The sequence below is a fragment of the Laetiporus sulphureus genome (assembly GCF_001632365.1).
Source record: "Laetiporus sulphureus 93-53 unplaced genomic scaffold LAESUscaffold_11, whole genome shotgun sequence".
In the NCBI taxonomy this organism is placed as follows: domain Eukaryota; kingdom Fungi; phylum Basidiomycota; class Agaricomycetes; order Polyporales; family Laetiporaceae; genus Laetiporus; species Laetiporus sulphureus.
This window is the reverse complement of record NW_024468520.1, coordinates 36271-60078: the sequence shown is the minus strand read 5'-3', so window position 1 is coordinate 60078 and position 23808 is coordinate 36271. Positions and strand designations below refer to the sequence as shown.

Below are 23808 nucleotides of genomic sequence, written 5' to 3'. Positions count from 1 at the left end.
AAGGAGCTCTCATGCTCTCCTCCCCGGTGACCGACACAGCTGCTAGATCAGCGTAGGGTGAGCTCGATCCTCCTCTGCCGCTCGTCTTCAAACTCAAGCACATCGCCACACACAGCACGACTATCAGTGCCAACCATCCCATCAGCACAGCCCTCAATCGACGACGCACATTCGCTCACCTTGATCATTGTGAGCACGAACCCCCCGGTCAAGACGATTGCGTAAGATTTTGTCGTCTCGTATGACGGATGAACTGGGCTAAATTATCGCAGATCGACGACGAGCGATCGCGGTGCATTGGGGTATGCTGATAGCGGGTGGAAGCGAAATTTCAATCCAAAGTCATGCTTGGCGTAACAGAACATATTCCCACTGCGTACAATGGTCTACCGGCGGCTAGTTTTCGAGATCGTGATTTTCGTGCTGACGGGTGCTGCTCCTCAATATGTAGGCGCTGAAAGTGTTATACATCGTGGCGCCCCATGTGTAAGTTATTTTTGTTACCTCTTACTACTCAAGGCAAACCTATAGTACGTCGTATATCTAAGGTACTGTATCTTCCGTCCTTTCCACCGACCGTACGAGTGCAAGAAAAATGCTAGTGGCCATGATCGGAACACTGAGGGTGATCATCGCACCTCGCACGTCTCAAAACAGTGCAAGGCAGTCGGCGAGCTTCTCATGGACAACTGGTTCCGTAATATGCAAAAAACCTACGTTCCGGGTGTCTCGCGTTGAACAACGTCGGGGCCCTTGAATGCTTCAAGGTGAGAGCCGGGCATGCGAGTTACTTGTGCTTCTGACGCTTAAACCTTGCGTTCTCTTGCAAGAACGTCCAGTCCGATGTCTGCTCAAGTCTTTTCCAGTGTTAGATCCTATAGCTTATGTTGAATGGAACTTACGGAAGGCATAAGAACCTACTAGATCGACGCGGTCCCGTGACCTGTTGGTCCAAACGCGTTCGCGGCTGTGGCGGCTGACAGCCTCATCTGAGTCTGAAACCATGGTTGAACGCGGCTGACAGTGAGCCTCTTGTTTGTCCGACAAACAATCCATGCCTATATGAATCCGCCCAGCTCGCGCGAATGCCCTCTCCTCACTTCTTCCTCTTCCTTCCTCTTCTCCCTTTTGTTTCACAGGTTTCTTCCTTTCAATTGCAGGTAGCGGGCTTTTCGCGTCCACTGGGTGAGCAACGCCCTTTATTTCATCGCCATCTACTCACGCTATCCATTCATCATGCCATGCAGCGCCGTTAGGGTTGCCGGTTCACGTCCTTGCTCAAGATCAGGTTAGCCCCTTCTATGAGATCGTCACCGCAGCTGACCATCCTTTTACAGTGCTCCGCCTTGGGTTGAAGTGACCAAGAACGGGACTCCCCTCGGTGTCGATGCGCTTGAGGTAGGCGGCGTGCGCTGGTCGCCGTCGTCTGGAGGGGAGGTGCTCGCTAGCCGGGTGTCTCTTCTCGCGTGTCGTGTGTTCAATATCCGCGGGACCGCGATAGGTCCGTTATTCTTCTTTATTTTCTTCTTTTTCATTCCTTTGTGGTGCTGCTTTATAATTGTCGAGAGGATGGGGGAGAGCGAGGAGCGGATGGGAGGGGGTCTCGAGGGAAGGGCCGTTGCTCGCACTTGTCGAACTCGGTCCTGGCGCAGGCCTTTTCGTGGCCCTCGGGATAAGTACCCGGCCTGGTCGACGGGTCGGGGAAACCAACATGCGCCTGAACATCGTCCATAGCCCTCAGGCTTACTTCGTATTCACATCATTGCCGCAAATAATACTTGTAGTTCGTATAGATAGGCTATCCACGAACGGACTACTTTAGGTGATGAGAAACACAAGTAAGTACGGATGAAACCTTGCACGGAGAGTCGAGCACACTAGATGAACAGAATCGAACTCGGACACATACAAACGAGCTGTACTGGGATTATATGCGTTCTAACACGATATATATTGGCGATACAGATTGTTGAGTGATACATGAAACACAAGTCATATCTGATGACCCGATCTGAGAGACTCATACATACTGAGCTACATGCGGAGGCAAAGTGCAAAACAGATACAGCACAGACACAGTGAACTCATCTGACCATCCCAGCTGGTCAGTATTCATCTCGTCGATGGTGCACCCTTAGGCGACAACTTCATCTCAATCTCTTCGCCAGCGGTGCTGCTCCCTGCACTGGTCGACAGAGCCGAAGGCGTGGGCATCGTAGTCGACACTGGCATCTGCTGCCGTCGTCGGCGCTCTCTGGATGACGATCTGCTGCTGACAGCTGTCGAGGGGGTCTGCCATGTCGGTCAGTCATCGTGGCGGGGAGATGCACAAGAAGGTGGAAGTAGAATGCTGACCGTAGCCGACCCCGCGTCATCAAAGATATTCTCTGTATCATCCACTGCCCCACGTCGAGTCAGCGCTCGACCAAAACCACGCATGACACGCACTTACTGATAATCGCTTGTTTGTCCGTCATATTCCAGTCCGCCGCAGGCGCTTGCATATCCTGCACCGTGACAGAGTCGCGCTTCTCTTTCCGCTGCTGCCCTTTCTTCTCTTTTTCCGTCTTCTCATCTTCCTCCGCAATCTTCTCCCAGGGCACGAGCGTCACCCTGTCGACGGCCGGTGGCGGGTCCGGATCGCCCTTTGGTCCCCATATCTTCGCCTTCGCCATGGCTGTCTTGAGGGCGGTGATCCACTTGTTGCGCCGGGTGGCTAGAAGAGTGTCAAGTGAGCCGCCCGGCGGGGGGGGGGGGGGGGGGGGGGGGTTGGGGGGGTGCTGACCTTTGAGAGCACCATGCTGCCAGTTACTTTTGTATCTGATATCGGCGCTCAGCGTCATCTTCTCCTGCTCTGGGATATCTAGAAACAAGTTCGCGTAAAGGCTTAGTAGAAATAGATCAAAATTCACCAATTATGATCACGTCGAAGCTCGGCAGGAAGTCCCGGCTCTCCGCCTTAACGAACGCGAGCATTAGCTCACGCAATCTCTCTATCTTGTCGAAGCTGGTGTCGAAAGCCTGCGTATCGCCGTGAATGTCGATACAAGGTTACAATGCACATTACTGACGACGTCAAACTGGAACTCTTCCGACATCTGCAACACGTATGATCAGAGGTTGTCGCAAAAAAGCGGGCAACACTGCACGTACCTGAGGACTCCGGCGCCTATTCAAGATGAACTGGAAGTCGCACCATCCACGCCAAGATCAGCATCTCAACGCCCGGAGATGGCAATTTGACCAAACCTTAGTGTTCAGGATCGCATGCGGCGCCTGCGTCGCGCACGAACTCGAATTGAGGAAGACTGTGCTCAGCAGCCGAATCTCCTTCACAGTATACTCCTCAGTGTCGATCTTGACCCTGTCCCCAACGTCGTACGGGTGCTTCACGAAGAGAAAGATGATGCTTATGAGCACCTCACCGAGACTCGCACTTAGGAGCCAGCTCAGACCTGCAGTTCATAGAATGCAAACGTGAGCCAAACAAGTGCTTAAACACAACCGCAGCAGGCGTACTCAGGATGAAGGTCCCGGCGGTAGTCGCAAGTGTCAGCAATTGCGCTTCCTGCATATGATCGTTGATCAGACTGAACGGAGGTTAGGACTTGGCACGGGTACTCACCAAAGCCACCGCTATGATCAGAATGACCGCAAACAAATACACGATCATGAGAATATTATCCAGACGTCCGACCGCGCTGTCCAAATCGCGCATCGAATGCTCAATGGACAGCAGCTCGCGGTGACAGTCCCTTCATTGCCGTCAGCATTCGTCTTGATATCGTTAAACAAATGCCAACACACATGCAGGCGATCTCAATCTCCTCTTTCGTCGCGTCGCCGTTCATATCCTTGTCTAAAAGCGCAAATGCTGCATCTGCGTCCTCCTGCGTGGGGAAAAACGGCTCAATGTCATCTACCGTCATGGCTTTCGACCCTGGCTTTGCGAACGAATAGAAGAGTCGCCGTGCGAGCTGTAGATCGACACATATAAATTAACACAATGTGTTCACGCGCGCTTGAAGGCGTCACGAACCATCCTGGACTTATTAGCTGATTCTAAAACCGTTCTCACGACCGCTTGAGGCGAATTAGGTTGCAGGACAGAACTGTCGGTCACTATCAGCAGGAAATAGAAACATCTACTGCAGGCTCGTCTCACCTTCCAGCAATCTCAGAAGCAACATTGCCTAGAGCGGTAGTAGTCGTCGTAGCAGCAAATCGAACACCCTGTAAAGCCTTCTTCAGAAGCCGCCTCGGCTTCTTCGCATGAGCTGCATCTGCGGGGTTGCCTTGCAACGTGTCCAAGCGCCACGGCATATCACGGGAATGCCTGTACAGGTTGGCCAGCACCCGCATGGCGAACTTGTGCTCCGCTACGCGCTCTGTGGATATCATGAGTTCAACGCAAATAGCCGAATGTGTAGGAAGCGTACCGGCATATGACCGCTCATGGAATCTGGTAGCTATATACTGGATGGCAACCTTCTCCGCAAGCAAAATAATCGCGCATTCAAAAAATGCGAACAGGATTTTCGCGGCGGTCGAAAGCGCTGTCTTGCTGTCTGTACTGATATCGGCCTCCCGTCGTGTATTAATCAGCGGCTGGAAAGTGATCCAGACAATAAGAGTCCACGAGAACAGCGTGACATATCTGCATGGCACTGGTCATGAGGGATGAAATGAATGAACATCTTGTGACTGACCTCTGAAGGGGGTCGAGCCACTCGATATAGCGGTGTGTTCCGACAGCCACTACTCCGACCGTAAAGCGGGCGATATGAGGGAGGACCATACTTTACGATCATTAGCATCAGTTGAGACAGTGCTATGCTCTCGACTTACGAAAAAACCCTAGAGCCCCACCAGCCTAATTATGTAGAAATTTCATGAGAGCATACGAAGACGAACGTGAGCAAAGACTCACTACACCAAACGACAGATAGCCAGACACTCCACCACAGCAGCCTCACTCCCCAAATCTGCTGATAAGTTAATATCCACGTACGCATGACACGCTAAAAGCACTTACCGTGGCATCTGGGTATGCAGTGAAAGACAAAATACCCGGGATCCAAATTAGGCCGAGCACAGGGATGATATAAATCGTCCAGCGAGTTATGGCGGACACATTAAGCAGGTAGTTATAAAACTTAAAGAACTACGCAACACCACCGTGAGATCTCGACATCGAATATGAATGATATCATCGCAGCAGACCGTGCACGCACCGTGTTCTTTGGCACGTCGCCCTCCGCGAACGCCAAATGCGCCTGGCTGGCGCGGCGGGTGTCAAAATCGTTAACCGAGTGCTCGAGCCTTCTTATCCCGCCAAGCCAGTCCCAGCTGCTGCTCCTCCTCCCACTGCTGAACCCGCTGTCCACTGTCTCGTTGCGGTGATGCATCGGCGGGGGCCCCCGCTCGGGATCATACTCTCCGTCGTCGCGTAGCTTCGGCTCATGGTTCACCGGCTGCTGGCTCTCGGATTGGCCGCTCCAAGAACGGGGGCGGGACTCGCGCTGCTCGCGTACGTGCGAGGGCAGGAGCGGGTAGGATAGCGTGTTCACGCTCGACTCAGGAGGCGAGGGTGGCGCGAGGGGCTCATAGTCATGGCATTCGTTGACGGGCGGCTGCGAGAATCGCACATTGGACATGTAGTGAGTAAAGACAGTATCAGCGTGTCAAGCGCGCTGCAAAGGCAATAATTTAGCAAAGCCGCTGATGACGATGCAGAACGTCGTATGGATGATGATGATATCTGCCCGACCAGCCTGGAGAAGCAGAAGATGAGGGTCGAGAGCAGAGAAGGAAAAGAGGGCGGGCGATCTTGATCAATTAGGGTAGTGGTAATTGACGGGGCCACGTGACCGTGCCTTCATTTATGCGACGCGTCTCTCTTGTCCCCCGCATCCTTGTCCGCCAATTATGGGTGTAGTAGTAGACGCCGACTGGCCTCACAACAGCATCCAGCGACGGACATCGGTAGGACCATGCTCCGACGCCGCTCAGCGACGCGCTACACCACCGAGCCCACATGCGCGGGTGACGCGCCATAACATTACAAAGCTGTAAGCTTCACGTAATAAACATAATCGAAGTGTCCTACATTATCATACCCAAATAGCCAACCGTATGTGACGTCGCGAAAAAAGTGGGGTATCATCTGAATGGATGCCGCCGAAGCATTCGCGAAGTCGAACTCGCGTCGATGGTGTGGAGCAGCACGTCCACGGCAGCCGAAGGAACTTCGCTCGATACCGACGATGGCCCGGGCGATGGCACAGATGAAGAACGTCGACGAGGCTTGAAGATCAGCACGAGAATGAGTCCAAAGATGATCAGCAGGAGCAGGAAGATGCACGCCCTCCGACCCGTGTTCTTCTGGTACCTGGCAGAAGCAGGTGCCCCACACGGAGTCAGTATGCGCCTTCCTCGCCGGAAGAACATGCCAAAGTAGATCTAGCACACACGTACCTCGTGGCCACATTCAGCTCCTTCACTGCTTCCTCCATCTGTACCGCCGTCTGCTCAATGTTGTATTCAATGCTGTCCAGCAGTGTCCCCTGATCAATCACCATCACCGAAAGGTCCTTGAACAGCTCCGCAAGTGATGCAATTGAACGCGCGATCTGCGTGAGCTCGTGATCTCGTGTCCGCAGATCAACGTCCTCCACCATCACGTCTTGCGCCATGGCCGCACGACTACGCGACTAGAAGGGGACCCAAGCGATCAGCAGGCCCGCGTTAGTCCAATCACATCGGCATGCATGGGAGCAGGGTACTAACCGCCGCGGCAGCCTCCACGTCCTCGTCCACAGCTGACAGTCCTTCCGTGCCTCTTGAAGAGATGGAACCCGACGCGATGAGCAGATCCTGATTCTTTATCGCATGGCCCTGAAGCTCTGTTGTATACAGCATTGAGCAATGCAATGTAATGATGCGCGACGGAACGACGGACTCTCCAAATACACCCGCTGTTTCTTCCGGAAGGATGCGCTGAGCTCCTGCACCTTAGCTGCAAGACCACGCTGCACGTTCTTCGCTGCCAATTCTTGTGCTGACCGGCCGGATTGGGAAGGAGGGAAAGCGTGCGCTGGCGTGGCTTCTATCCGTTGAATGAGTCCATGGCACTGGCGGAAGTCCTAGCGTGGGACACAAGGTGAGCACGGGGCGGAGAGCTGTATTGATGGACGCGGAGCTCACCTTTGTAATGTCCGTAGTCGCTGCCTCGATGTCCCGCTCCTCTGCAGACCGGTCCGAGAACCCGGGGAGGACGTGTTTCGCATGCAGCCTGTCGAGCGTGGCGACTGGCAAGAATGAGCAGCTGAGTCAGGGTTGGGCCGCCTGGGATCAAGGAAGGGATATACAAACATACTTTTAGCCTGCACGCCGGCGAGTATCTCCTCCACTTGGTCGGCGATGTCGACCCTAGCGATCGATTAGCGCGAGAGAAGCAAGGACGGTAAACAGATGACCCGACAAGACTCACCAGCGTGGCGGCAACTCTGCGTCTATGACGATGTGTGCGGGGTCATGAGAGATGAGGTGTGCGTGTTCGTCGCCGTCAGTGTCGTGGGTGGCATCGTCGTAGGTATGAGAGAAACGTGAGCGGCGGCGGCGAGAGGAACCGGCGCGCGAGTCGCGGTAGGAGATGAAGAGGAGGGTGCGGGAGCGGGTCGTCGGGGACGAGGAGGAGGAGCGTGCAGACATGTGGGTGCAGCGAGGCGCCGCGGTGAGTGTGACCGTCGCCGTCACTGACCGTGTCCTGTAGCCGAATCCGGTTATTTTTGCTTTCCACGCGGATTTGATCTCCGCGGCAACCGTCAGGCATGCGGCCCCAAGCTCCGACTGAATGGCAGCAGACGCCACCGAGCCACTCGCCTACAGCACTCTGCTCGCTCGCACCATTGTTCTGCGCATCGGATCGCGGTCGCCACCCGGTGGTACGAAAGACGCAGGCATCGTGCCACCCGCGCGATGGGCACGTTGCGGTGGGAGGTGTCGGCACTGCGTCTGGGAGCGCGGCGTCGCTCGTGATACGGCCGATGGGACTGGCTGAGCGGTGGCTTGTGGCGGCGGGAGAATATTCAGCTCGCTGTCTGCGCTCGTCGCTGCGAGTTATCGTGCATCCGTCGCATCCATCGACTCCGTCCTCGCATCGCCTCGCCGTCGACAACGCTATTATTGATTGTTATCGATATCCGGATCAGCACACTCCTCTAGCCGTCTTGTGACTGCCGCGCGCCTCTCACCAGAATTTCCTTGACGCTCCGCCACCCGCGTCGCCGTCTCTATAAAGCACTCTCCTCCTCTGTATGAACATTCCCCATCCCCTCCTTGGCTGCCACTGATCCTCTCTGTCCTCTCCCGTCCGCGTTCCCCAGCCTCGCCCTCTCTCGCTTTTCTATCCTCTTCGCCACCTTCCCCTGGCTTCGTTATAGACGTCCGATTGCGTCTGCTTCGTTTACGGCAATGTGCAACCTTCACACGTACGTGCCTCGACCATTCCCGTTTCGACCCTATTGCTCAGCGTCTCTTCCAGCGAAGGATACAAGTACGGATGTGGGGTACGCTGCGCGTCTGGTATGCCCCCCTTCTCTACTGACGTCATGTTCTTCTCTCTTCCAGCACTACATTATCGTGAGTGACTACTGTCTACCACAACGCATTGCACACTGACATCCCCCCCAGGAGAACAAAAAGGCCAAGATAGACTGCGGTAACCCGTACTGCATCCACTCGAAGGCGCATCGCAACCCCTGCCGCGAGTGCACCTGCGAAAAGGTGAGCGCATATCACTTGCGAACCTCCCGGAGCGCTCACCTTCAGAACAGTTTTACGGTCCCGACTTATCCGAAACTGTCCTCGGCATTCGCCCAGGCTTTTGCCCAGAGTGCAAACCCTGGTACAAGGGCCAAAATGGTGGTCGATAGCGCGCATCCCCGTTCCTGGTCCACCTCTACTTTATTATTGCGTATTATTCGCATCCACTCTCGCCGCCCCATCGCATCATCACTCTTATCGCTGCTGTATCCTTGCTGTCCATTCACCATCATTTTCAGCACCCTATCCATCGCAATCCCTGTATGTGCCTGTAATAATCGTCCTCCTGTTGGCATACTATAATATATCACCAGCCTGTATTTGCAACTCAATATACAATATATACATAGGCTCACACATCTACCATTTTACTGCGAGGCCAACCACTTCGCTCTCTACTGCTCGGTACTGAGTCCGGAAGAGCTTCCGTCTACGAGCCTCAGCCTCGTCGTCCAGGCGAGTCGACCAGCTCTGTGGTATTCCGCACGTCGGGCGACACAGATCGGACAGCACGCGGAGGGCAACACGGTCCGCTGCTGCCCTCCTCGCCGCCTCCCAGTCACCAAAGGCAGGCACCTTGTCAGCCGCATCAACCGGCGGCGACGGTGGGGGCGTGGGCAGCGCATGCCAGTACGCCTCCTCAACCCGCTTCGTCCACCCCTTGCTCCCCCACTTCCCATCCGATCCGGGCAGACTCGCATCCCCATCGACGCGCACCCCGCTCTCAGCCCAATCGCGCTGGTACCCCTCCGCATCCACATTCTGCGCTTGTGCCAGTGCGGCAGCACTCGGGCGCAGCTGACCACCACCATTGACGCACCCGCCTGGGCATGCCATTACCTCGACGTAGTCGTACCCGTTCGCCACCTCAGCGCCTGCATCTCCATTCACAGCCGCTCCGAACTTACGCACCCGGCCCCGCGCACGCACGCCCGCCATTCGACCCGCTGCGCCGCGCCCGACCTGCACGCCCGCATCGCGTCCGATCTTCCGCACGACGTTCTGTAGGTTCCGGAATCCATAACACTTCGCGCCCTTGAACATCGCTTTGCCGGAGTCCCTATGTGCTAATATGTTCTCCTCGTAGTCTGCCGAGCGCACAATTCTCACCGTGTGTTCGTACGAGGAGGGCTCGGAGTTTCCTAGAGATGCATCGGCGCACATCGAGATCAATGACTGCAGATAGGATCCAGAGCTCGACCCAGGATGTACGAGCAGCTCGGGTAAGTCGATAGCGCTCCCGTCTTCGCTGCCAAATGATGGCCGCGCGGACTCGTCAACGACGGGCAGCGAGAGATCCCACTGCTTCTCGCGCATGAGCTGTTCGAGCTCGCCGGTCGTGAGCACGCAGTCGACATCGCGTGTCACGTACTGCTCGTTGTAAAAGTCCTGCCGTGACGCCTCAAGCTTCTTGTCGTAGCACGGCATCACCGTGACGTGGTATATCTGGTCCGGACTATCGTTCACGCCGTTAGCGAATGAGTCAGCGCGAAAGAACGCAACGTCGGACACGCACCGCTTGCACCACCGGCGAGCCATCCACTCTTTCACGAGTGTGCCCATGACCTGCTGCGGGCTCTTGGTTGCGCTAATGAACGGCAACATCTCAGGGTGGGTCTTCTCCGCATAGCATATCCAGCCGGGGCACGCGCTCGCGAGCATCGGCAGCTTGCCCTCACCACGCCTTCGCTCCGCAAACTCGGCCGCGTGCTCCAACAGCGCGAGATGCCGCGCGAACGTCGTGTCAAATACATGTGCGAAACCGAGCGCCTGCGTACAGAACGTCTGCACGCGGCGGAGGATGCGGCCAAGGTCGACGAGGTGCGCGCTACTCGAGGAAAGGGACGCTGCGAGAGACGCGAGGCTTTGCGGCGCGATGGACAGAACGGGGATGCGGTGCGCGGGGAGCGTGTGGTAGGGATTGTTCGCGAGGAAGTTGAGCACCTCGGTGTGGGACTGCATAGTGATCAGAACGGATTCAGCGGAGGTGATGCAGCCGCTGACAGTGACTGTTGAGCAATGCACAGCATTCGACGTGGAATGTGCTCGCACCTACATGCAAGGCAGTCGTTGAGGCTGATCTGGGCTGTCTCGAGCTTCTTTTCCTTGGTAGCACCATTTGTCGCGACCTCATAGTACGATCCACTCGAGTCAACCTGAATCTGGGTCTGCAGATAGAAAGAGTCAGACCAGCATTAGCACGAGAGTACATCGCATTCACCGAAGCAGCGCCAGAGTCCTTCGCCTCGACCTTGTTTGTCTGCTCAACCGGCTTGATACACGCTTGGGACGGCGTGATGAAGTCATTCAGGTCCGTCAACGTCTGCGGACAGCGCACAGTTGGCACCACCTTCCTTTCAACCACGATGCCTGCAACGTACCAAGGCTCCAGAAAATGTCATCTTGTGGTAGTCTGCGAATAGAGGGAGAGTCTATTGCGCAGAAACAACGCGACGCTGAATGAGGGGAGAGAGCAATCGTTTCCCTCAGTCTGACAAATGCCCCGCAAATATGGGCCCGGGAAAAATGCCGCTTCGTGCGCGCTTAGTGCCGCTTTGTGTACGCCTCACGCGCGCTTAGTACCGCCTTGTGTGCGCTTTAATCTCGTGCGACTGCCCATTGCTAAGTACGCGCATTCAGAAGCCCAGAGCAGACGTGCAAAGACTCAGTCTTGCATTCCTGTGGCAACATCATGTATTCTACGGTGTCAATACATGCATAATAACTACATCAGACTTGCCTGATTCTACCCACTACCTCTGCCTTGGACTGCACTAATGACATCATGAAGGTGGCAGTCTTGGTGAGTTCTTAGTCTACTCTAGGTGTTCGAAAATGCTGTCTGTAGGCATTGTGAACATATCATCTACATGCTCTTCTGCCTCCTGTGCATCAGGTATACTGTATGGCTTCATTGAGCACTTGCATTTCGAGTCTGAATTCTTAGGATGATTTGCTAACCGGGTTCAAGCTAGGATGGGTGTCAGTGTGGTCGATGATGGCCAAGTCCTGGCGGCATTGGTGGTGCACTGAAGCGGCATGAAGCGTTCACCAAGGTGGCACGAAGCGTTCATCGAAGCGGGCGTGAGGCGGCACGAAGCGTTCACTAAAGCGGGCGTGAGGCGGCATGAAGCGTTCACTAAAGCGGGCATGAGGCGGCACGATATGCTGTTCAAATTGTACTTTTATTCCTTAACTTGTTTTGGACCTAACGCACGTTACTGCCGGATCGTCTGCCACCAACTAGTGAATTCCGCCGTCGTGGGTGCCTCCCAAGTTCATCTGCAACACGGAGTTCACAACATCATGGTTTGTTGTCATGCAAAACGCGTTTTCACGGGCTGATTATGCTGAACGAGGTAGAGACGGAGGTGCGGCGCGACTTCCAAGTGTGACAGCCCGCACCCTGGCTCATGCTTTCCGTGACACTGCCGCGGACTCCAGAACCAATATCAGTACATCATTCTTCCCTCTGCACACCTCGACGTCAATCCCACCTCTCAAGCCCATTCTCCATGCCGGTCTCAATCTGGTTGACCGCCTACTCCTTGCGCCTCGCGTACGTCGATGACTAGGTTCACGTCTCCACGGGCAGCATCCATGTATCCATTCAATGTTGAAATACTGTGGCAAGTTACACTCTCGAGGCCGGCGTATTCGATGCTTGAGCCATGGCATCTTATTCATGTAAGTCTCTGTCAGGATTCAATAATACGATTGATTGATTTCGTGGATCTATCACAGAGCATGTACAATCTTTCCCACGCAACGAGCTAACTTGTACGTGAAGTTTCTGCTATCCCATGGATCTTCAAAGTAAGAATAAGCGTCGAATGGACTGGGGAGTACCGGCGCCTCCGCCTTGCATGGGAGGTGTCAATATTTACTGTAGACTAGGCACTGCAACGTACTATTAGCCTTCCATCCAGCGGCAGGCGGACTCAGCAAATGCAGACCATGTCCAATGAGCTCGTCGTCTGTACCATCGACTCCTTCCTTCATAAACACCTCGTGCGCATCATTATGGTCATCACTGTCGCCGTGCTCTGGATGCTCATTGTCCTCTGAAGATATGTCTTGACTCATTTATGTAGTATAATAATGATTGGCCGCACCCTCTTTCACAACCATTTTCTTCTTGCCTTTTTTGAATCAGCAGATGGAGCATCCTTGAGCATCTCAGCAGCCTCTCCAGCTGCCCACATCATGTGTACTTGTTGCTTGAGCCATGGCAATTTTATCATGTAGGTTTCCGTCAGATGATTGAATAGTATGATCGATTGCTATTGCAAGCCTATCAGAGAGCATGTACAACAGTTCCTACATCAAGAGCTCAACCTGTACATGAAGTTCCTGCTATCCCATGGTCCATGGATCTGTAAAGTAAGAATAAGCATCGAATGGACTGGGGGTTCTGGCATCTTTGCCTTCAGTGTGACTGTGGGAGGTGTCGATGGCATGGGCATAACAAATTTGTTGCTGCCAGGCAGTGTCTTGTTCTTTGTCACTGTCGACATTCAAGTCGATCTTCAGTACGATGTTCATATCTGGCTTTCTTGCTTCGCACTCACTCGACAGCAGTTTTGCTGCCATTGTGTCTTTTACTTAATATCCTTAGACAAAATTTCAACTCGTTCATGGAAAAGGCACCAGAAAGTGCCAGAAAGGATTACAATCAGCGCAAAACCCGGAGATCCCCACGCTTTTCGGATATACATAGTACCTTTCATGGATGGAAAAAAGCTCTAAAGGGCGGTATTTGAACTTTCCTGATGTGAATAAATTGTTAAGTCCTAAACGTGTTAAGGTCAACGCACGCATTAAGTCCGAAACGAGTTAAGATAACGCGTTAAGAATAAAAGTACACTTTGAACAGCATAGCACGAAGCGTTCACTAAAGCGGGCATGAGGTGGCAGTAAGTGCGCGTGAGGCGGCACTAAGCATGCGTGGCGGCACAAGAAGCGGCAGCGCAACCGATTGCACCTAGTGCGATGTCAACGCTCCCCCCCTGCTTCATCATATTATTTCTGTCTCTACTATGGTTGCAGCTGTGATCTATTAGCGGTATCCACATCAAAAGTCCTATGCTCATTTTTCCGGAGTCTGCTTTTTGCAGACACTTCTGATATCATTCATTACACCACTGAGTTTCTAGCGGTCGAACTGCAGGAGAAGGTGGGGGGGATGATTCTGGTTTGTCTCCATTCCTTCTTCATCTTTTTCTAGCTCATAACATCATCTGCAGGGTTTCATCCAACATGTCTTACGTTACTTCAGGACGCGCCTGCAAGATCACTCAAAACGACCCCAGGATGTCCCTGACCAGCACTCTGGACTGACATCTGCACTCTCACAAATCTCGCAACCTCTACCTGGGTTGATACCCGTGTTCAATTCTGCAGGTATGTGCTGATCTCGTTCACGATCCAGCCAGTATCTGATCATCATACATAGGAGTTATCGCTGGATATGTACTACGTGACGGTCATGCCTTGCCCTCTGGGCCATCAAGTGCAGCATCAGACCCCTTTATCAATACAAGTTCTTCCTTGTCAGATCCTGTAAAGTCACAGCATGTTCATGTCGATGCAGTTCCACATTCGTCGCAAGCACAGCTGCACTCCAGATCTGCTGTCAGTGAGCTAAAGCTAGAACGTGGGCATGATACCAAGATCATAAACTTCTTCGAAAGAAAAACACCATGGCAACCGACCAGATTGATGACTGACATGCTAGCGAGACAAAACAAACACAACTTGAAGACTGCAGAAGACACGCAAGCGTTCAGTTCCTCCTGTCTCAAGGGTGACATTTCTCCGAAGTCAAGACTTGCGCACACTGCTAGAGTAGCGGCTTCTTCATCGATTCATATCACCTCCACACGTCATCCTTCCGACAATGCCAAGGGATTGCAAATGTCACAGAAGGAATCCACAATTGATGCATCCGTGGAACACTCACAGAACAATGCATCTGCAGCTGTGATCACATTAGATGGCACTCGGCACTCGGAAGCAGATCAAAATGCAGGGTCACAGAAGGGCTCAGTGGATGGGTCAATGACTACAGCATGGGATGGCTGGCCAAATGGCATAGTTAAGTGGCATTTCACAAATGCAGAGGCTGCAGAGACTAAGGATGCTATGATACATTGGGCATTCCAGAATCATGGATCGAAGAAGGGCAACAGCGAGGCTGACAGATGGGAGGATGGGAAGCAGTTCTATCGCCACTGCTTAGGTGCTATCAAGTGCAGCAATCCCGAATGTTCCATTGTCGTGCACCCAGTGACATGCAAGACTGCGTTGGAGCATCAACTTGCTATGCCATGCAAATGCGGTTCCAAGCTTCACCATCTACGCTGTCATGCGTCAATGACACTTTGGAAATACAAGCACAGGCTGTATGTTGAACATCATCATGAGCATACACATGTGCCTCTGACCCATCTGTTGCACCTCACGAGAGATCAAGAAGCCGAGTTTGCCTAGATCGTTGATCAGCACCCCTCCGTTGGACCGTTGCGACTCATTGTAGGGGTTCCTACCTTGATTGGGCCTGGTCACTCTGTAGCGGACATCTCCTCGGTGCTTCTCAATATTGATAGAGTCAAGAAGGAGCAACAGAAGCTCACTTCTACCATTGCGAAAGGCGGTGACGAGTTAATTGCTGGGTTTGCTGAATTCGAGGAGAACAATCTGAGATTTATAATTCACAAGACATTCGGCTCTGTGACAGTAATCTGCATGCAAAGCACAATGCTGTTGGCACAGATTGTGAAGGATTGCATTCTCGATGATGGCCTGAATGGTCTTGTATCTGATGCTGCTCATGGCTTCTGGGAGGACCGCAACGCTGTTCTTATAATCACGTCTGGCTATAGCCCTCTCCTTAATCGCTGGGTTCCCGGAATTCTGTCATATGTGAATGGGCGCTCTAGCGAGCACTTCAAGCACCACTTTTATGCACTTTTCAAGAGCATTGCAGAGGAGGCCAAAAGACGTGGCATTGTGCTTACAGACGAGTTGTTTAGCGGGGTGAGTTTACTACAGTCCTGAAACCTGTCTGCGAATTTGACTGTGCATGCTATATCAGGTCATTGATTTTAGTGAAGCTGAACGTGATGGATTTGTTGCTGCATTTGTATGCTTCTGGCAATCCCAGTCAGAGGACAAACACAGTGAACATGAACTTTTGGAAGCAGCAAGCAAACACTTGCACGGGTGTGCGCAACATTTCGCACATCAATCGCACATGTTGGATGGATCGGTGGCGTGGTTCCTGAGAATAAATCTCATCTATTTTGCAAGTATATGACACAGCTATTGAATGCTGATGATGCTGAAGCCTTCCATATAACTGCGCACAAGCTTTTGTCCGATTTCCCTCATATCAAGGTGTGGTTCAACTGGTGGCTTTGTGAAGAACATGCATCGATGCTTTTTCCAGCATATCGCAAGATGGACGGTCAGCTCTGGGATCATTTACCTGATACAACAAATGCAGAGGAAGGGATGCACTACAAGATATATCAGGCAGTTGGAAAGAGACATCAAATGCTACCTGGCCTAAAAGCCATCCGCCAATTCGTCATCTACTTTGAACGCCAGATTGCAGGTGGCAGCAGTAAGTCCATCATGCTTATCTCTGTCATCAGTTTCATACATTTATGCATGAATAGATGGAGTTCTCACACATTACGGCCATCCCGAACCATGGAAAAAGACCACAGCTCGCATTGGAAGGACCAAAAAATCTCACATCCCTGGTCACAACCGAAGGAAAGCAAATGATGGACGTGCACCAGACAATGCTCACCTGCTGTTGAAGAAGAAGAGAGCCAAACTCAAGTCACTTGCTGCCAAAGCAAAAGGTACCAGGCGTGAAACTCGTTACTCACTGGTGCAGCAAAGCTTTCAGTGGTGTGCAAACTCGTGTTGGCTTGACGTGTCATTGGACATTGTCTACCAAGTTTCAGAGCATGACTATAGTGACTTCACAAGCCAATTCACTCAGAAGCACAAGGATAGTCTTCTTTGGCATCTTTATGATGCAATAGATCAACGGCATACCAAGCAAGGCGATGGCAGTGCAGAAGATTACTCTGAGTTCCTGAACTGCCTTTGGAATGGATTTCAAACCATGTTACGGAATGCGAACATTATCCGTCCAGGAAATAGATTTGAAGCTGCCTTCGTATGTTCTCAGGCTATGCTTCATTGACACCATTCAACATGTGATTCTTCATTTACAGGTCTGGCTGTCTGCACTCATCTCAGATGCAAGTAAAAGAGAACTTGATCGAAAGGCTGAAGCTTACTTCTGCGGTCAATTCATTTATCTCTGACAATGCTTAGGCTCAGGTGATCATTATCAGATTTCAAGCCACCCCGAACAGCACTTCTTCTTTCAGCTGGCAGCTGCTGACTTTGAACGCTTCCAGGGCAATGTGCAGAAGTGGCTTCATCATTTGATTGCACCAACAGCATTTGCCAATCTTGAACAATGCTGGTGATCTGTGAAAGGAGATGCCTTGTGCTCAGGTTTTGCGAAGGAGCTCTGAATGTGCATGTCATTACCAGTGATGCTCATGGTTGAGGTTGATTCTCAGGGTATTGATGGCAAATGGTCCTTTCCAGCACATCTCAAGCCTCTGTCAAAGTGCGAAAATGATGCTGTCTATGATATCGTCAGTCGTATTCTCTATAGCCCCAGCAAGAGTCACTTTGGCACACGATTTGTCCCACATAACACCAAGGCAGTGGTCGACTATGACAGCATGACCTTTGGAGGGCTGACACGTCATTCATATGGAAGCAAGATCAGTTCTCACTTGGCTGGTTCTCATATAGCCTCTCTCCCATCAGGCTTCACTACCCATGCAGTTATATATCATCTGCGGGGTGGCATGAAAGCTCAACAGTTCATACAGGAGACTCTCGTCAATAACCTAAAAGTGAAGCACTCGCTTCAGATCTCCGAGACTGGGTTTGAGAAGCTACCATGTTGCGAGCTGACGGGCAGCAATATGCATCAATTAAAGGACAAAGACCGCTTCTGGCTTTCTAATCCTCATAATCGATGATTTGTTGACTACAACACTGTGACACGAAGCGTGTCTGAAGATGTATCAGGTATGTACTACCAGACATACCATATCAAAGTAGACATCACTGATAACTCACCGACTCATCTGAGATGTGCTTAGAACATTCCATGCAAGAAGCAAAAATCACCCCGATTATCTCTCAACTTGCCATCTCACATAGCGGGAAAAGAAGACGAGAATCTATTGATGTAACAGGCTCCTCAGCAAAACGGGCATGCACATCAAGCAAAAAGGGACAACCATCATCGACGAAGTCAGCCTGCGATGATCTGAAGCACATGTCACATAATTCTGACTCTGATGCTGCTACGGAGCTATCAAAAACTGAATTTGATTTTCATTGTCACTGCGGAGCCAAGGGTTCAAACGGACTTCAACTCGCTGATAGGCAAGATGTGATACAGTGTGACCTATGTTCAAACTGGTCTCACATTCTCTGCCAACCATGGGCAACAATGGATCGTCTCACTCCAAAGGCAGCATTCATCTGCGCATTTTGCTCACTGACAGGTTTGGCACCTATGGTAGAGCAAGTCAGGTGATGTTGGGGTCGAGGAAGGCATGCCAAGCAAAAAATCATACCACTGCCAAAACGGCTCAGGTAAGTGTGATGTCTTCAGCTCAATTAGAACCTGTGCTGAATTTTGGACACTACTTAACAGGATGGGCCAAGGTGCCCTCGCTCTGCATGACAAGTTCTGGTATCCAGTGCACTTGATCACATGCTATGATGACGGGACATGGCATGTCGTTTGGTGGCGAGCGTGTCAGTTCTGAGAGCCTGCACCAGATTCAATGGTGCGAATCGCGGACAATTGCCTTATTGATGAGCTATGGCATGATAGAATGCGCCGTCATCAGATCAGAGTGCATAGCGCTAACTTGTCAAATGATCAACAATAACTCATCCTGATGTTCTGTATAGCTTGGGAAGTGGGTACACGCATCTACGCTAGAGACTGATGAAGACATCTTGTTCAACTATCGAGCCTACCCTCACACGAACGAGATTGACAGCATCTTGCATCCACATCTCAGCTCTTTACATCATCTGCTCATTGATGACCAGCTGGACTGGAAGAACTGCAAAGAGGAGAAATCGGGCAGCATTAATGAATGATGCATGGAATATCCGGTGGTCAACCACCTCTTGAAGCTTATGCAGGACTCCTGTGAAAAATGCAAAGAGACGGCCTTGATGAAGCCACCGAATGAGTTCTTTGTGGGTGATCTCAGTGTTCAAGATCAGGCTCACATTTCGCATTGGTTCGCCACCCATGTGAGCAGCGCACAGAATGAAGATCACCAATGGCTCAGTCGCTACCCACTGTGTCATGCCTTCACATTGGTTATACTTGCGAGGCACTTGCCAGAGTTTATGCATGATGCTGAACTCGACCGAGCATGGAGATTTCAAATGAACGGCACCCCGGACCCACGAGATCATGTGGATGTTGACCGTGAGTGCATCTCCAGTCTCAAAATGCACATGTTTGAGAAGTTAGCGGTCGCTGGACCAGCTGGATACTATCAATGGGGTCTCGACAGCGGTTTGCATCAAGATGATTGAGATCCATATCAAGACTTGCCTTTACACTGGTTCCATCATGATTATGAAAGTACTGAGGAAGAGCTGGTGGTGAGTCGTGGCATCTACTATAAATTGTCAAGGAGAATGTGTGCTCACATGTGGAGCATTCCTGTAGTGCGGGCTGGACTTTAGTGATTCTGAATGTGTTCCTATGGTTGAAGCTGTTGAGCAGCCCAAAAATTGGCCCAAGCCCAGGCCGAAGAACTGAGGGACTAATGCTCCAAAGCAAGCATGACATGTTGAAGGAGAAAAATGAATCACCACGATGTGAGGTGACTTACTCATGTGTGGGTACTCTTCTAACATTTACAGAGTCCTTACTGTGAGTATAAACAGAATTTAATGCGATATACATTGATCAGACATTAAAGAGGCTGGCAGTGGCAGGGCAGGTAGGACAGAAGTGAGGATACACTAGAACCTCTGTAAGATGACCTGGCGTCCCAGGCTTGAGTCACCGTGGTCATCAGCACAGGTTGCATCAGACTCTTTAAGAGGTCAGCAGCGAAGTGGTAGGATGGCGGCAGTGAAGTGGTATGAAGTGGCAGTTGAGCGAGGCATGCATAGAAACTGAGCACGCGTGAGACATGCATGAGGCATGCACAAGGTGGCACTAAGCACGCATGAGGCATGCATGAGGTGTGCACAAAGCAGCACTAAGCGCGTGTGGTGGCACTTTCCCCAGGCCCCGCAAATATCACTGGACAGCATCCATGCCACATTTGGCAAGTCTGTGAATGTGCGCCCGCTGCTTGTTCAGTACGCTCATGGTTAAAACTCCTTTCATAAAGTCTGGACGTTATTTATGGAGCCCAAGCTAAACTTGAACTCTGCGAAGGACCCAAGCTTTTGATTTGGGCAAGCCTATGCCATCTGAAAGTGTAGCTGACTGTAAGATATCTCTTCAAAGACTAATACAGCAGAGACATCCATGGTTTCAGTGAAAGGTGGCCAGAACTGTCACAAAGAGCATCACAATTCAAGCATCAGACTGGGCATAATTCACATCCCCTCATCTTTTATAGGGATCACTTTGACTCCCTTGTCCTTCACTAATGTCAGTCATTGTCTGGCATGTGGATACCATATGTATGACTGTATTCTGCTTACCGAACACCCGGCGATCCTGCGTGGATTCTCACTTATTTTTTCTCGTGCCTTTTGAACCTATTATGATCAGCAGAAAAAGAACTTAACATTTTTCTTATCATATGATCAGTGCGAAGAATATCACCTCATGTCAAAGTCTTTGAGATTGCAGTTTTTTGAGAGCCACTTGACACCCTAGGTGTCATGTCTGACTCTGAAGACCCAATAGCAGCTTTCACTTCAATAGTTCCAACTGACTGATGGTGAGCAATCATTCTGAGAATCAGTCAAATCACCTACTGCTGTTTGCATGCATAGATATAGCAAGTGGACAGTGACGCAAAACATCCTTAATGTCAACATACGGTGTGTTCTTCATATCATTGTAGCAGTCATTCAATTCAGCATCATCTTACAGAGAAGCAGCATCAACTTACCTGCATGATAGCAAACACTTCCTCATCGTTCACAATTGCAACATCTGCATCTGAATGCTACACCAGCCCAACTGTATTATAGATATGCATGAAGAGAATGAAAACACCCATACCTCCAAAATGTGGTCAATAGTAGCTGTGCTGGCTCATATGGCTTTTATACAATATTTAGCCAAGGTTTTTGCGGCAAAAGAACTTCCTCAACGTACCTCGTCAATGCCTGGAATCTGTTCTACTTTGAATTGTTCATCATTGCTTGTGCCAGTCATTGCATCTTGATTTGCCAACACAGCGGCATTTGAATCACCATTCTCAGGATCATCTCCTGGCTTGTTGGGCACTGCAGCCACCTTCAGTTGCCTTGGAAGGAACATCAAACAGGATTTCAATTTATGGTAGTGCAAAAAGATGCACTGATCCTGCTTCAGTGACTGGTGTTTTTTCGAGTCGTCTACTCGCGCATCGGGTTGCTTCTGTTTGCGCCGCTTGTGCCATGAGGCCTTCCGCTGTTCTGCTTGCTCTGTCCTCGGACTGGATGCATCCTTGATGAGTGTCAGCCCACACCTCCAAGTATAGCAGTATCTTCAGCATGGGAGAATGAAAATGAGGTGCCTACTGTCGCTTCTGCAGCAAACCTAAGTTTGATTGAATGTTGGCCCATTGTGAGCACTCCCAGAGCCTACTCGGTTGTCTTGACCCACCGAGAAACAAAGAGAATGTCTTCTTCCACGAGGACCATGTCACACACATCTCGAGCAAACACATGCCAGCGTGGCATGTTACGCAGCAAGTATACAAATAGACTTTTGCTCCGAAAGAGCTGCTGCTGATTCATGGATTCCTTTAGAAGCAAGAATGCTCCCTGACAATCTACGCAGCTGGAATGAAATGAAGCTCCCACCTGCCCACTGTGATATAGGGAATATAGTTTAGTGTGAACGTCAGATACTATCTCAATGATCTCCATCACGGTACTACTCACATGCTGACCTCAGCATCGACCTTTGCGGTGGTGGCACTCTTGCTGCACACCGGACCAGCATTGATCGCATTTGTGCACTCATTTATATCCCATTTCACGAGAATGAACTGCTCAAAATCGTCCGGTACGCCATAGACCTTGTTGACTTCATCATCGGCTGGACGAGCGGCATTGAACAGATGGATGAATGCACCACCCTGTAGGAACCCGACATCCCCGATAAGGACTTCACCCAATCTGCCAGGCTTGGGAAACCACAGAGGCAACCCGTATCTGCATTGAAATAATTCTTTGGCATAGATGTCGTGCGGTGCGATGATTGGCATGGTGAGCTGCGGATAGTTCCGATGTGATGGGTTATTTGGTTCCAAAGCTCAAGTCCTGATATATAAATGTGCGCTCGACAGAGGCAGTACAACACGATGCATGTTCGAGACTGTTACAGTGCTCAGTGTGAACTGTTATCTCAGCAGCGTACTTGCACACGCTATGTCAGACCATTCAGTCACACAACTCAATCTGGTGGCTGATACGTGCAAAGTTTTGGAACAGATCACCAGATTCATCTGCTTGGTCAACAAGAGGAACATGCAACAGGTACGAATACACAAGTTGAATTCAACATATAGTCCATACGAGAAGATTTTAGACATAGCCATGAAAGGCGACAGGTACAAATATGTTCCAACTAACAATGATGACCAACAATTATGATGCATAATGACACAAGAACAAAGACATGACAATGCGTAGTGTACAGTGCGAGTTCCAGTCCATATGCCTTCCTTCTTTCTATTCCATCTGACCAATTGAAAACAAACCAAACGATAAAGCACCCAGTTGAATGCAGAGCCTTCTCAAGCCATCGCCTGCACCGCACTCCCCCCTCAATCACCGGCTACTCTTCTCCCTCTTAATCATCCCAGACTCCCTCCTCTTCTCACCCTCACCAACCTCTATCCCCATCCCCGCCCTCACCCGACTCCACAGTCTACTCATCCAGGACCCTCCCCCAACACCTGTATCCACGCCTGCTTCATCATCCTGCTCCGACGTGATATGCATGAACGATACCATTCCCTCATCCACGTTCGGTGGTGTCCGCGGGGTGTCATGGTTTGTCCGTGCCACAAGTCTCAAGTGCCCACGGACCATTATTTATCCACCCATATACCATATATAGAATGTATCACTACGCCTTCACGTGTATACCATAGGACACCCACACCACTCAGACATCCCTCAGACATGTATCAGTCACGTGACCCTATGTCATAGTGACATCATAGGCCTGGACTCCATAGACACTCCTAGACTTAGATGGACTCCACTAGGCCTGAGCACACCATAGCATGCCATAATGATGTATTAGTACAAATCTAGGGTACACAGGGTCCTACACCCAGTACCAGGGGTCTTACCCCACTTGCATATATACTGACTCGAGCTGAGGCCTACCCCTCAGTTTCGAGTTGGTCTTTACTCCTCTACTCAGACCAGAGAGCCCTGACGGGTTAGGCGAGAGCAGATCCAGGAGTTCCTGATATTGTCTGAGGTAAACATTTATGAGGGCTGTAGACACATAGGAAAGCGAGTGTTATGAAGCATTTCCTGCTAGAACGTTCGAAACCACGTGTGCTTTCTCACACGTACTAGTCCACAACGTGGACAGAGACTTAGATACCAAATATACCTAACGTCTCCAATAGTCAGGCAGACTATTAGCAGGGTTTATAGTGTGGTCAAGCCTAGTAGACGATGTAGCAGTGAGGT

At 51.1% G+C, this 23808-nt stretch overlaps 6 protein-coding genes across 6 annotated transcripts; 2 read left to right on the top strand and 4 right to left on the bottom strand.

The window, feature by feature from the left end:
* Positions 1 to 1918: 1918 nt before the first annotated feature.
* Positions 1919 to 5864, bottom strand: LAESUDRAFT_60532 (uncharacterized protein). The gene is made up of 19 exons (XM_040903112.1): positions 5235 to 5864; positions 5036 to 5164; positions 4931 to 4985; positions 4849 to 4873; positions 4710 to 4799; positions 4440 to 4657; positions 4166 to 4388; positions 4040 to 4112; positions 3808 to 3977; positions 3626 to 3755; positions 3520 to 3568; positions 3250 to 3455; positions 3154 to 3183; positions 3072 to 3098; positions 2913 to 3021; positions 2786 to 2863; positions 2453 to 2716; positions 2356 to 2399; positions 1919 to 2292 (listed from the first exon to the last, which is right to left on the bottom strand). The coding sequence occupies exons 1-19, from the start codon at positions 5655 to 5657 to the stop codon at positions 2113 to 2115; spliced, it is 2523 nt and encodes an 840-aa protein (XP_040766040.1). The 5' UTR covers positions 5658 to 5864; the 3' UTR covers positions 1919 to 2112.
* A 555-nt stretch (positions 5865 to 6419) lies between these two features.
* Positions 6420 to 7439, bottom strand: LAESUDRAFT_648891 (t-SNARE; the record flags this gene model as incomplete). Its single annotated transcript, XM_040904143.1, has 5 exons — positions 6420 to 6713; positions 6790 to 6905; positions 6962 to 7145; positions 7207 to 7310; positions 7379 to 7439. Coding segments are annotated over 5 exons (759 nt in total), but the record flags the coding sequence as incomplete, so codon positions are not given.
* A 917-nt stretch (positions 7440 to 8356) lies between these two features.
* LAESUDRAFT_60498 (uncharacterized protein) lies at positions 8357 to 9061 on the top strand. The gene is made up of 5 exons (XM_040903108.1): positions 8357 to 8492; positions 8546 to 8570; positions 8632 to 8643; positions 8695 to 8787; positions 8838 to 9061. The coding sequence occupies exons 1-5, from the start codon at positions 8476 to 8478 to the stop codon at positions 8934 to 8936; spliced, it is 246 nt and encodes an 81-aa protein (XP_040766038.1). The 5' UTR covers positions 8357 to 8475; the 3' UTR covers positions 8937 to 9061.
* Positions 9062 to 9064: 3 nt separating this feature from the next.
* LAESUDRAFT_60507 (iron hydrogenase) lies at positions 9065 to 11348 on the bottom strand. Its single transcript, XM_040903109.1, has 5 exons — positions 11208 to 11348; positions 11048 to 11149; positions 10879 to 10994; positions 10343 to 10825; positions 9065 to 10282 (listed from the first exon to the last, which is right to left on the bottom strand). Exons 1-5 carry the CDS (start codon positions 11226 to 11228, stop codon positions 9187 to 9189), a joined length of 1818 nt encoding a protein of 605 aa, XP_040766037.1. The 5' UTR covers positions 11229 to 11348; the 3' UTR covers positions 9065 to 9186.
* Positions 11349 to 14886: 3538 nt separating this feature from the next.
* On the top strand, positions 14887 to 16144 carry LAESUDRAFT_649357 (uncharacterized protein; the record flags this gene model as incomplete). Its single annotated transcript, XM_040904172.1, has 3 exons — positions 14887 to 15234; positions 15331 to 15864; positions 15923 to 16144. The coding sequence occupies 3 exons, from the start codon at positions 14887 to 14889 to the stop codon at positions 16142 to 16144; spliced, it is 1104 nt and encodes a 367-aa protein (XP_040766036.1).
* A 5588-nt stretch (positions 16145 to 21732) lies between these two features.
* On the bottom strand, positions 21733 to 22361 carry LAESUDRAFT_648915 (uncharacterized protein; the record flags this gene model as incomplete). The annotated part of the gene is made up of 2 exons (XM_040904145.1): positions 21733 to 21954; positions 22044 to 22361. 2 exons carry the CDS (start codon positions 22359 to 22361, stop codon positions 21733 to 21735), a joined length of 540 nt encoding a protein of 179 aa, XP_040766035.1.
* Positions 22362 to 23808: the final 1447 nt, after the last annotated feature.